Raw genomic sequence first — 12,246 nt, 5'->3', positions numbered from 1 at the left:
ATAGAATGTACATTTTTGGTATTTCCAAAAGCAAATATATATATATATATATATATATATATAAGATATGCTATATAATAAGTTAATAAAATAATACAATTTATACAAATAAAAAATGCTTTAAAATTCTAAAAGAAATCTGTTAAAAATAGCACCAAATATTGTCTTCAGTGTTGTTTTTGTTGAAAATAAATAAAAGCCTTAAAGCTGAATTCACCCCAAGCCCCCCCCCCCCACCTCACTCTGTCAGAATAATTCAAGTCAAATGTGATTAGTCTCTCTCTCTCTCTCTCTCTCTCTCTCACACACACACACACACACACAATGCTGCACTTGTGAACACCCACTTTTTTCACCAAGAAGCATTTTTAACTACTCAGCATTAGAGATACAGTGAGTTTGACTGCATCTGCAGTTACTCTAAACCCTAACGAAGCACTTAACCCAGGAACAAAGAGGGCGAACTGAACAAAAGTGTGGAGTGGAGCGGAGGTTGGCTTGTTTTTTGGCGGTGGAGGGTCCCACATGTCTGGGTTGTGAAGGCAGCCTGTGTCCTGGCTGAACGCGGGGGATCGGTGAGCCTTTTGTTGCTTTTCCTCTTTTGTCGTGGCTGGAGCGTTCGTCATCAGTATGGAGGAGATGATGCATGTGCTGGAGGAGAGCTTTGTTTGGGGGAAGCGTGGGGTTTTGTTTTTGTCTGTCGGACTTGTATTTACATTCATGCATTTAGCAGACGCTTTCATGCCTCCTGCATTGCATTCAAGGTTTAAATTGAATTATGATTAGTTGAGTTTATCAGAGATACTTTAACATGTAATAGCTGGAGTCTGTGTTTTTGTGTGTATTTTAGTGCATTCATACATGCAGTGACCTTTGATCTGTTGGCGTGTAGATTGTATTTGAATGTGCTTGTATTATTTATTACTCTAGCATATATTTTGAAATGAGATAAAGATAGTATTAAATTCCAAGACAAGGTTATCTTACATATTTGAAGGCATTTTAATTTGATCTAAATATAAAAAGTGGTTAAAGTTTATGATCTTAAATAATGTGGCATGTTTAATGCATTTGTGATGACATGGTTTGAATGTTGCTATGATCTAAGTCGATCAACAGTTTAGGATGCCCAACCACTTTTACAGTTCTTTTGTCTGATGTGCCAAATAGAGTCATGTGCAATGATTAAAACGCCTCCCACTGCCGCCACGTCAGTTTGAATCGATTAACTGAACATGCTGCCCAAATTGAGGCCATTTTGCCAATTTGATTTTCAGCAACTTGCACACCAATTTCTTTAACCCTGTCAAGTTTTTTTTTAAGCTTTAGAAAAAATATTTTTCAAAAGTCATTTTAATTTTTTTTTTATTTTTTATATAAATCAGGCTTTTATGTCTCATACGGTATATGAAGCAGAAAAGAGCATGGATTACAAACGAAAAAAAAAAAAATATGCAATTATTTTTTATTAAAAATATGCAATTTAGTGCATATGTGACCAAAAAGTTAGAAATTCTGGTTGTGATATAAATCAATGAGATCGTTATAACAGTATAACATATACTTAAATAAAATATTCATCATAAAAGCTTTGTAGTTTTAAAACATATAATGCAATGCACATGCATATACATGCATATAATATTGCATGCAACGCAATGCAATACAACACATGATGATGGGAGATAAACAAATAAATAGAAAACATGAAGTGTTCATCTTGAAGAATTGCCGTAACACTACAAAAAGGTTCCATTAAACATTAACATTAATTAACATAAACCAGCAATGACAAATACCTATAAAGCATTTATTAATCTTAATTTAGATTTTATATAATGGACCTGAGCTAACATGAACAGCTGTATTTTTATTAACCAATGTTAACAAAGATTTATAAATTCTGTAACAATGTATTTCTCAATGCTAGCTAATGCATTAAATATAGTTAACAAATAGAACATTACTGTAATCATTACTTTTGTCACTAATCATTACAAAAAGACACGTCTACCACAATCTTTAAGTGGACATTTGTACAGAGATGCTAAAAAGCTTTGTGATACTAACTATCAATCGGGTGACAGAAAGTACTGTGTGCAAAAAGTAGATCATTTAAAGTCCTTATTTGTGTATCGAATATGATCCAGTAGGCCTTAAAGGGTTAAAAAAATTGTTGTGAATTTTGGTGTATTTGCGCTGTACATCATCGTCTCTCTCTCTCTGAACTGTGTTCATATTTATTGGTTTCAGTTGAAATCAGCCCCCCTTCTGGTGTCTTAATAAATAACTGGAGGCCCTTAAATCAGCACGTCTCTTCTTGTCAGGTCTGAATAATGGCATGACATCATCATGGCTCTCCTATAATTTTATTATCATTGCAAACACTCAGCAGTCACTTGAGTCATTTGTCAATGTCGTTTTTGTTTGTTTTCCTAGTACGCCTTCAGCGAGCCTTAGTATACGTTTTCTCCCAAGGTTATGTTAGATGTCTATTGTGCATTCAGGTCATGTTTGTATTTGTCTCTTCTCTTTGGGTTCTCGTTCATTTCCTTCAGTGTTTTCACTTTGATCGATGTCCATCACTTTGACGAGATAGTTGTCAATCACTGATAGAGAGTTAAATGATCATGATGCAATCAGGCCTCAAACTGAAGCTGAGTGTTTGTTTCCAGGGATAATGTGGTCAGGTATAAAGTGGCAGTGGGATTTAATCATACTGAATCATTTGTGAAGTCTGGTCAGATGACACCTTTGTGTTCAAAGTCTGCTCTTTTGGTGACTATTCTTTAAGTGAGAATATTTTGAACAGAATATCAGAATATATCCAGATGAATATACAAAATCACATGATTTCTACATTGCTAATCACATCACATTAGCATGTTATTGAATGTTTTGTACAGGCAAAAATGACATTTAATTCAGTTTCCTTTGACAGATTCAATTAGGTATTGTCTGGGTTTAGATAAACACAAAACAATGTAACTTACAAGCAATTATTATTGCAAATATTCCCTGTGTTGTAGGAAACTGCAGCGACATGCTTTGTTTTGATTCAGCTGAAATTATGGTCTTTATCATAAATAGCCACTCCCAGAAATATTGGGTTAGTGCAGGAACTAAATTGGTTTAAAATAACCTTGTGAATCCATCTGAGAGTCTGCACGTCCAGAACAACAGATCTGGTTTCCACTTGATTGCTAAAAGATTCCTCCAGGGGTGTTTTGGGCTCCACTTTTTCTTTTTGTCAGTGATTTAGTAAAAGGCATGTAACCGAATTACAGTTTTAATATTGAAGTGGCTACTTGGGTTGGTAGTCAGCAACAGGTCACCCATTATGGACTTCTGTGCAAGTTTGTAAACTAGTCTTGAATGCTCAGAAAACTAAATTCATGCCTAACACAAAACTAAAAACTTCACTTTTCATGCGTTTTGGACTATTTAAAGGAAAAGTTCACCTAAAAATTAAAATTTGCTGAAAATCAGGCCATTCAAGATGTAGATGAGTTTGTTTATTCATAGGAATAAATTTGGAAAAATATAATATTCCATCACTTGCTCACCTGTAGATGCTCTGCAGTGAATGGGTGCCGTCAGATTGAGAGTCCAAACAGCTGATCAAAACATCACAATAATCCACACAAACCCAGTCCATCAGTTAACATCTTCTTAAGTAAAAAGCTGCATGTTTGTAACAAACAAATTAAACTTTATCGCTCTTGGCTAGTATATCGCCCACAGCTGGAAAGAATATTAGTTCATAATTCATGATAACGTTCATTAAAATCCACAAGCATCTGTGTTTAGAGCAGTTTGGGATTTTTTTTGGTTGTAAACGGTGCTTGATCTGTGCTGATTTCTCTCATGATTCAGAAGAGAAAACTTTTTCACTGCAGAAAGTGATGAATTTAGGCCTATATTTTAGCCCGAGACAACAGTTTGAAGTTAAAACGTCTTAATGGTGGATTTGTTTCATACCAGATTGTAGCTTTTTGCTTCACAAGTTGTTAATTAATGGACTGGAGTGGTGTGGATTATTTTGATTTTGGATTCTGTTTTGGATTCTCATTCTGACGGCACCCATTCACTGGAGAGCATCCAATGCATTTTACAGTGAACTATTCTTTTAAATTACTTGATGCATGGTCCAACTTGACATTTTGATAAAATGTCTGAATGTCACAATACATTAAATGTATTTAACAAAGCATCATTTTCGTGTAGGAGGTAAAATACTTTACTTTGTTGTTTCTTGGTAGATTTTTGCACAATAGTGTTTAGGTTCTTTTGTCATTTTCTCTTCTCTGCAGTACATGGTGAATTGCATTTGTTAGCTTCAGTCCAGCTCTGCCAAATCTCACATCATGTCGGGTGCCTACGATGAATCCGCCATGTCCGACGAGACCACGGACAGTTTCTGGGAGGTCAGGCTCAAAATCTTACTACATGTTGTTTTTATATATTATTTATCACACATATCATCATCATGTATCCAGGCATGTACAGGCAATCATGGCTGTGAAGCTCTGATGGTTGATTACAGTGACTGTCACGTGATGTTGTATCATATTGACTAAATGACTTTCAGTGATGTGGAAGTGTGTCATTCAGCCAAAGGGCAACCAAACATTATATTGAATCAACATGGTATTAACATAGTATTAGAAGTAGAACTGTGTCATTGTTGTTGATTTATCTGCCATAAATTATAAAGCAGACTCTAGTAAGAGCCCATTCACTTTCTCCACAGAGAAATCTATTTTTAACAGATAATATAAGCCTTTCAAACCAGACTTAGCGTGAGGTTTGAAAGCGTTACAAACAAGTAAATATCATTTTGACTCCATATAAAAATGTGTTTGATACAATACAATTTCTGGCATAATCCTAAAAGAGATTTTACAGATTATGTAAGTAAGTATCCCAATGTTTTTAAACAATGTAATTATAAAATATATTTAATTAAAATAAATTAAATAAATGTCTATATATAATTTCAATATATTAAGAATACATTTTATTGAATTTTTCTTTTAAATAAATTTATATTTTTGTTTTATTGGTTGATTAAGAACATGGACTATACTACTCTTACTAAAGCTAGTATATAGTATGCATAAGGCACACAGTATTCAATTTTAAATGTATACTCTTTATGTAATTTTTTATATTATTATAATAATATTTTTATATAATAATTTTTTTTCATGAAATGTAATGTATTGCATTATGTATATATATATGTATATATATATATATATATATATATATATATATATATATAATTACTTAATGCAATATAAAATTACTGAGATAAATTATATATATATATATTATTTTAATATACTTTCTTCAGTCCAAATGAAAATGTTATTGGTTGGTTAAATTAATAAGATGTATTTTTATTATTATTTTAGGTTAGATTACATTTTTATAGATTACATTTGCTTGTTGTATGTTTTTTTTTTATCCATACTGTATGGAACCAAGGACACTGAGAAAGTGGAAAGTCACGGTTTTTCTATTAAATAACAAATTCTATTTAGCTCTAATGCTTTACTGCTGACTTATTTCAGAATCTCTCCATGTTTCTCAGGTTGGTAACTACAAGCGTACAGTGAAGCGAATCGAGGATGGCCATCGACTCTGCAGTGACATGATGAGTTGCATCCAGGAGCGTGCCAAGATCGAGAAGGCCTATGCGCAGCAGCTCACCGACTGGTCCAAGAGGTGGAGGCAGCTGGTGGAGAGAGGTACTGCATGATTGATGATGTGCTCATGGAGGATCCTTCAATAGATTTAAAGTGACAATCTTGAAAGCAAATGTTTTGTTACTTCTTAAGCCAAATAAACTTCTCTTTCGCCCTCGCTTTCTCACTCATTAATTTTAATGTGTTGTTTGTTGCTGCTTGCAGGGCCGCAGTACGGGACTTTGGAGAGAGCCTGGGTCGCTCTGATGACAGAAGCAGAAAAGGTGAGCGACTTGCACCAGGAGGTGAAAAATAACCTGCTGAACGAGGACTTAGAGAAGGTGAAGAACTGGCAGAAAGAGGCCTACCACAAACAAATGATTGGCGGTTTCAAAGAAACCAAAGAGGCAGAAGAGGGTTTCCGAAAAGCCCAGAAACCTTGGGCCAAAAAACTCAAAGAGGTGAGGAGACAGAGCTTTGCGACACTTTCTATTTGAAATATGCAATGTGCAATGATGTTCTTTTGAACTTTGTATTTTTCAAAGAATCCTATTAAATAAAATGTATCATGGTTTACACAAAAGTATGAAGCAGCTCAACTGTTTCAACATTGATGATAATCAGAAGTGTTCCTTGAGCATCAAATGAGCATACTAGAATGACAATAGAAATGGAATCAATATCAACAAAATCTTAGATTTAATCATGCAAAATAAAATATTAATTAAACACGCAATGCACGGCGGCATACTATGGTTTGAAATGTTTATGTGTTCTGTTTCACATACGCAGCATTAGTATTCTACTGCAAATATAGACTTAATGCACCTTTAATGTTATGTCCTGACTTGGAACTACAAGACATTTTGGAAATATCTTTGCTCAAAACGACAAACAATTGTCTTAAATTGCTTATGCTTACCAAATTCATCTTATCTTCACTCTGCAGTTGGAAACAGCAAAGAAAGTGTACCACATGGCCTGCAAAGAAGAAAAAATTGCATCCACAAGGGAGGCCAACAGCAAAGGAGAGGCGTCAGTCTCATCAGATCAGCAAAAGAAACTCCAAGAGAAGTTGGACAAGTGCAAAAATGACGTTCAAAAGGTCAGGCAAGGAAATAATGCATAATATGCACAACATGCATTATTAATAATATAAGAAAAGTTATGTTTACGGTCATGCACTTTACACATTCTACAGAACAACTGGGACATTTCTTTAAATTGTGTGAATGCCATACATTATTGTCAATATTTGGTTTTGTATTTTAACAGTATCCATAAAATTTTGACCTGCTGGCCTGGTTTTTCTTTCGATATGGATTTTATATAAAATTCACGTTGCACTTCATGTGACATTTCTTTCACCCGTCTGTCAACAAAAAATAATAAAAATCAGCTTTTAAAGTTCAACACAATGGAAGCAACAGACGGCAGCGAATGGAAATTTCCTCAAGCAATTTCATCTGCTGTTCATTACACCAGCAGGTCTGACTCCCCAGAGCTTCCTTTCACATTACATCTCCGCCTTTGCAACACTTAATGGGAAACCACACAGGGACGTTCAATAAACGGCCCTCTAACGCACTGTACATCCAATTCATTAGCCTTTAACCTAAGCCAGCATCCATTAGAAGCACTTAACCCAGAGTCCCAGAGGAATCGGCTGAGCCACAATACAACAATAGACAAGTTGGACAGTAGTTGTCTATGAAACCATCCCATTTGCATTTATAAAACTGACCCGTATAATGATGATATGTCAATTATGATAATGTTGTTGCAAGTAAATGCAGGTTTACTCATGTTTCACCCCAGAATCTAAAGTTGTCTTACAAGATTCATAAGCATCTTTTCTTATTTTCATCATTTTGGTGATTCTTAAATTACTGTAATTATAGTTATTTTACATTTAATCAGCATAATGTCACATTACACAAGGAGTCCAGGAATGAGAGTCTTTAATAATCCAAATGGGGAACATAGAGCACACAGAAGACATTAAGAACCGACAAACACTAACAGAAAGGACTAATTAGGGATAATTAGGGAAACACAGGTGCATGGAATAACTAATTAACAGTGACACAGAACACATGTGGAGGGAAAACACAACATAATGAGTCCAGGAGCGTGATTTATAATAATATACACCTTTTATTCTGTATTTCTTTCTTCTTATTATTATTTGTTGTTGTTGCTCTTGTTTTACAATATTTGTGGAAAATAGCACACAATATATATGAAAAAAAATCTTAATTGTCCTAAAACAGTTTTATTTCTTATGAAATATATTTATTTAAAATGGGTTTTGCATTGTCATTATTTTCAAGACACTTAGTAATCACATTTCCCTGACAAATATTCATTATTTCAGTGTGTCTAAAAATTGCTCATTTCTTATTTAATATATCCATGTAAATTGACTATGAAATGGATCATATAAAAATCTATTTCATATTTTTTTCTTTACAGTCCACCTCTAATATTGTCTTCTCTGGCTCATGAACTGGGTCAGAACTTTACTCTCTGTTCTGATTGGCTCGCCTCTTCACATTTGCATAAATGAGGCATCTCATATCCAGTAAGTCAGATGATTTAAGATGCTGTTTGTTCTGTGTTTCAGGCCAAAGAGAAATATGAGAAGAGCCTTGATGAGCTCAGCAGGTGCACGCCGCAGTACATGGAGAACATGGAGGTGGTGTTTGATCAGTGCCAGCAGTTTGAGGAGAAGAGGCTGAGCTTCCTTCGGGAAGTGTTTCTGGATATCAAACGCCATCTCAACCTCACCGAGAGCCAAAGGTAAGCTTCAAACCACTGATCTGATCTCCTAAACCTGGTGCTCGGAAGCCTTGACTTTTCCTGAACATAATACATTCATAAACATGATTTCTGGGTTTTGAGTTCATCTATATGCTAGTGTTCTGTTGAGGAATTAAACTTTTAGCAGATTCAAAATTTGGGATCAGAAAGATGCAATGATGCATTCAATTAATAAGTGACAGTAAATTATTTTTTACAAAATATTTCTGTTATGAATTGTATTATGAAGTAATATTACTTGAGCATCAAATCAGCATATTATTATGATTTCTAAAAGATCATGTGACATTGAAGACTGGAGTAATGATGCTGACAATTCAGCTGCACATCACAGGAATAAATTACATTTTACAATATATTCAAATAGAAAACAGTCCTGTTCAATTTGAATAATTCTTCACAATATTAAAATGTGTACTGTAATTTTTTATCAAACAAATGCAGACTTTCAAAAACCCAACACAAAATAATCTTCCAGAACCTATATCTATATACAGTACACACACACATACACACACACACACACACACACACACATATTACATATATAGACTTATTTAATAAAAAATCATACTGACCCCAAACTATATGATTTATAATTTTTCTCTCCAAATATTTATACTGGCGCATATACAAAATTCTAAATTTTAATAGCCTTTCAATGCCCTGCTCCAACTTCAAAAACATGAATATTTAAGAAAATTGCATGTACCGAACCAGTCATCAGTCTCTAAATAATCTCTGTAATTGAATCTGTACAGCTATGCTGCAGTCTACAGGGAACTAGAGCGAAGCATCACCTCAGCCAGTGCTCAAGAAGACCTCAGGTGGTTCAGCAGCGTCCACGGACCAGGCATGCACATGAACTGGCCACAGTTTGAGGTAAAGTTTGCATGTGGGATCTGTGAAGATGTGCAGGTGCCAGTTACTGAATACCCCTCATAATCCAACCTGTCTCTGCATCAGGAGTTCAACCCAGAGCTGAGCCACTCCATTAATAAGAAAGAGAAGGTGAAGAGGAACCATGATGGAGTCACGCTGACTCAAGTCACACATGCTGTAGATCAGGGCACACCGCAGACTGCAAACCGGGGCAGGTGCTGATGCTTTTGTGCTGTCGGAGCTCTGTGTTGATGTTTTCATCTACGAAGAAACTAACTTGAGCGTCTCTCGTCTGGTTGTTCTCCTCAGCGTGAGCAGTTCTGAGAAGAACCAGCAGTATTCTGCCGAATGGTCCGATGACGAGCAGCCGCCCGCGGCTCAACCAGCCAGCGAAACAAACGGCGCTGGAAATCCGTTCGAAGAGGAGAGTAAAGGAGTGCGAGTGAGAGCGCTGTATGACTACGAGGGCCAGGAACAAGATGAGCTCACATTTAAAGCAGGTGAGAACCATACTGCGCTTCAGAAGATTTTGAAATGTTTTTGAAAGACGTCTCACCAAGGCTGCATTTATGTGATTAAAATGCAGTAAAAAACAGTAAAATTGTGAAATATTATTACTATTAAAAAAAAGATTTTCTATTGTTATATATTTTAAATTGTAATTTATTCCTGTGATGCAAAGCTGAATTTTAAGCCTCATTACTTCAGTCACATGATCTTTCAGAAATCATTCTAATATGCTGTTATTATTATCATTAATGTTGAATATAGTTGTGCTGCTTCATATTTTTGTGAAAACCTTCTTTGATGAATAGAAAGTTTAAAAGAACAGCATTTATTTGAAATAGAAATATTTTTGTAACATTATAAATGTCTTTACTGTCACTGTTTAATAATAATTATATTATTTTGTTTTGTATGTTCTATATGACAGTGAACCGTTGATGAACTAAACTGAAGGTGATTTAATAGAATTAAAAAAATACCTAGAATTTTATTCAGCAGGGATGCTTTCAATTGATTGGAAGTAACAGTAAGTACATTTAGAATGTTAAAACAGACAATATTTTTAATAAAAAAAAAACCATTATATTCATCAAAGAACCCTAAAAAAATGGCATGAAATGGCAAGAGGCATGAAACTAGCACAGTGACTATAAAATGAGAGTTTTATTCTTAAAAATGCTCATCTTTGCATTTCATCCGCTCATATTAAGCACAGGTCCATATGTTTTGGCAGGAGAAGAGCTGACCAAACTGGAGGATGAGGACGAGCAGGGTTGGTGCAAAGGCCGGTTGGACAGCGGTCAGCTAGGCTTGTATCCAGCTAACTACGTCGAGCCTGTTTAGAGCGGTGAAGAGAGCCTTAAAGACTTTACCCCGCACTGCTCGAATGCAAGATTTCAGAGAAACTCTAATGTCCTTGCCTGACTGACTTGCTGAGAAGCTTTACGCAGCGTTTCCTCAATACCATAACGAAAAACAGTATCTACAGTATCCAAAACACATATCATACCCCGGCGAGAGCAGGGAATGATTCTGTGTCTATGTAGCCATGTTCAGTATGATTTATTGTGCTGCTGACATGTGTTCGTGTATGGTCTCCTGTAACAATATTAATGTGATGACGTCCATGAAGCCTAGCATAGCGAGAATCGGCTATGCAATGTGTATACAAGACTTTTATTTTGAAGTGGAGGTTCTGTGTTAAACCTAGTGGCCCTTTCTCGTGTATCAACATGAAATCGGATTTTCAATCTATTTTGCTTACATAATTTGATGTATTTATGGAAATTCAATGAGTAAAATGTAGAGCGGGACTTGCTTTTATGCTAATTGGATGTGAAAAGAGGGCTAGAATGAATCCATGTGGTTGAGGGGAGGGGCTTGAAAATTAAAGGGCTTGATGACATCATTCAACAAGGAGAGTTGTTGTAGAGGCGGAGCATTTTTATTGTTTTAACATATTTTTCTTGATTCACAATAAGACCAGAAACATGTGTAAATAGGGTCAGTTTTGTTTTAATACATCATGATTTTTTCCCCAAGTGTAAATAATGCCTCAAAACACATTAAATTCACTTTTTTTTAACCTATTTTAAGAAAACATAAAAGCCTGTGAACAAATTGTAAGCTTTCACTTAAAAGAGAGCAGAACTTTAGAGAAGTGTCTTGAAACTAGAAAGGACTGCTGTTCGAAGTGTATGGATTTAATGATACAAATTCAGAATATTTGAGTCGGGATATTAGTTATGATTTCATGACCACGAACTGTGGTTCACAGTGGTGTCTGGGCACATGCTATTTCTTCTGCCTTTTGCCTGTTTATGAGACAGTGAATGTCTTTTAACATGAAATCCATAACTGATTGGGGGGGGCAAACTCCTTACTGTAGCACAACAATGTTGATAATAATCTATGGTGATTTAATTTGTCATGTTTTTAGCTTCGCTCAGGCTCGGCTGTAATGGATTGTGGATGGAGGAATCTCTGTGATGTGTATATACTGTATGTTTAGACTGGACTGATGTGCTTTACTCTTCATGTCAGCGTACTAACTGTTCCATTCAAGATCACAATAAAAAACCTCATGAATCTGAGACCAATGCAGATGAGTGAAATACAAAGCTTTGGGTCACCACTAGAGGTCAGGATTGCAGAAGTCCTTTACTAGTCTGATATATATATATATATATATATATATATATATATATATATATTCTTTTTTTTTATTTTTATTAATGCAACCAGATGTACTAGTCTGATTATAGTGTCCAAAAATCTAGAGTAAATTAGCCATATTTCGCCTCAAAATTGCTAGCTAAAAAAAGAAGTAATATTTATCTTA

General features: G+C 35.1%; 1 protein-coding gene across 1 annotated transcript; it reads left to right on the top strand.

The window, feature by feature from the left end:
- Positions 1-294: 294 nt before the first annotated feature.
- Positions 295-11,998, top strand: pacsin1b (protein kinase C and casein kinase substrate in neurons 1b). The gene is made up of 10 exons (XM_052559588.1): positions 295-575; positions 4,314-4,427; positions 5,600-5,756; positions 5,919-6,154; positions 6,643-6,798; positions 8,320-8,495; positions 9,278-9,398; positions 9,483-9,613; positions 9,708-9,898; positions 10,639-11,998. Exons 2-10 carry the CDS (start codon positions 4,368-4,370, stop codon positions 10,746-10,748), a joined length of 1,338 nt encoding a protein of 445 aa, XP_052415548.1. The 5' UTR covers positions 295-575; positions 4,314-4,367; the 3' UTR covers positions 10,749-11,998.
- The last annotated feature ends 248 nt before the right edge of the window (positions 11,999-12,246 follow it).

The sequence above is a fragment of the Carassius gibelio genome, chromosome B6, assembly GCF_023724105.1.
Source record: "Carassius gibelio isolate Cgi1373 ecotype wild population from Czech Republic chromosome B6, carGib1.2-hapl.c, whole genome shotgun sequence".
Classification (NCBI taxonomy): domain Eukaryota; kingdom Metazoa; phylum Chordata; class Actinopteri; order Cypriniformes; family Cyprinidae; genus Carassius; species Carassius gibelio.
This window is presented reverse-complemented; position numbering and strand designations above follow the sequence as displayed.

Coding starts and splice junctions, on each gene's coding strand:
- pacsin1b (XM_052559588.1), top strand. CDS start 4,368: ATGTCGGGTGCCTACGATGAATCCGCCATGTCCGACGAGACCACGGAC. Junction 5,757..5,918: donor GAGGCAGCTGGTGGAGAGAG/GTACTGCATGAT, acceptor TGCTGCTTGCAG/GGCCGCAGTACGGGACTTTG. Junction 9,899..10,638: donor TGAGCTCACATTTAAAGCAG/GTGAGAACCATA, acceptor ATGTTTTGGCAG/GAGAAGAGCTGACCAAACTG.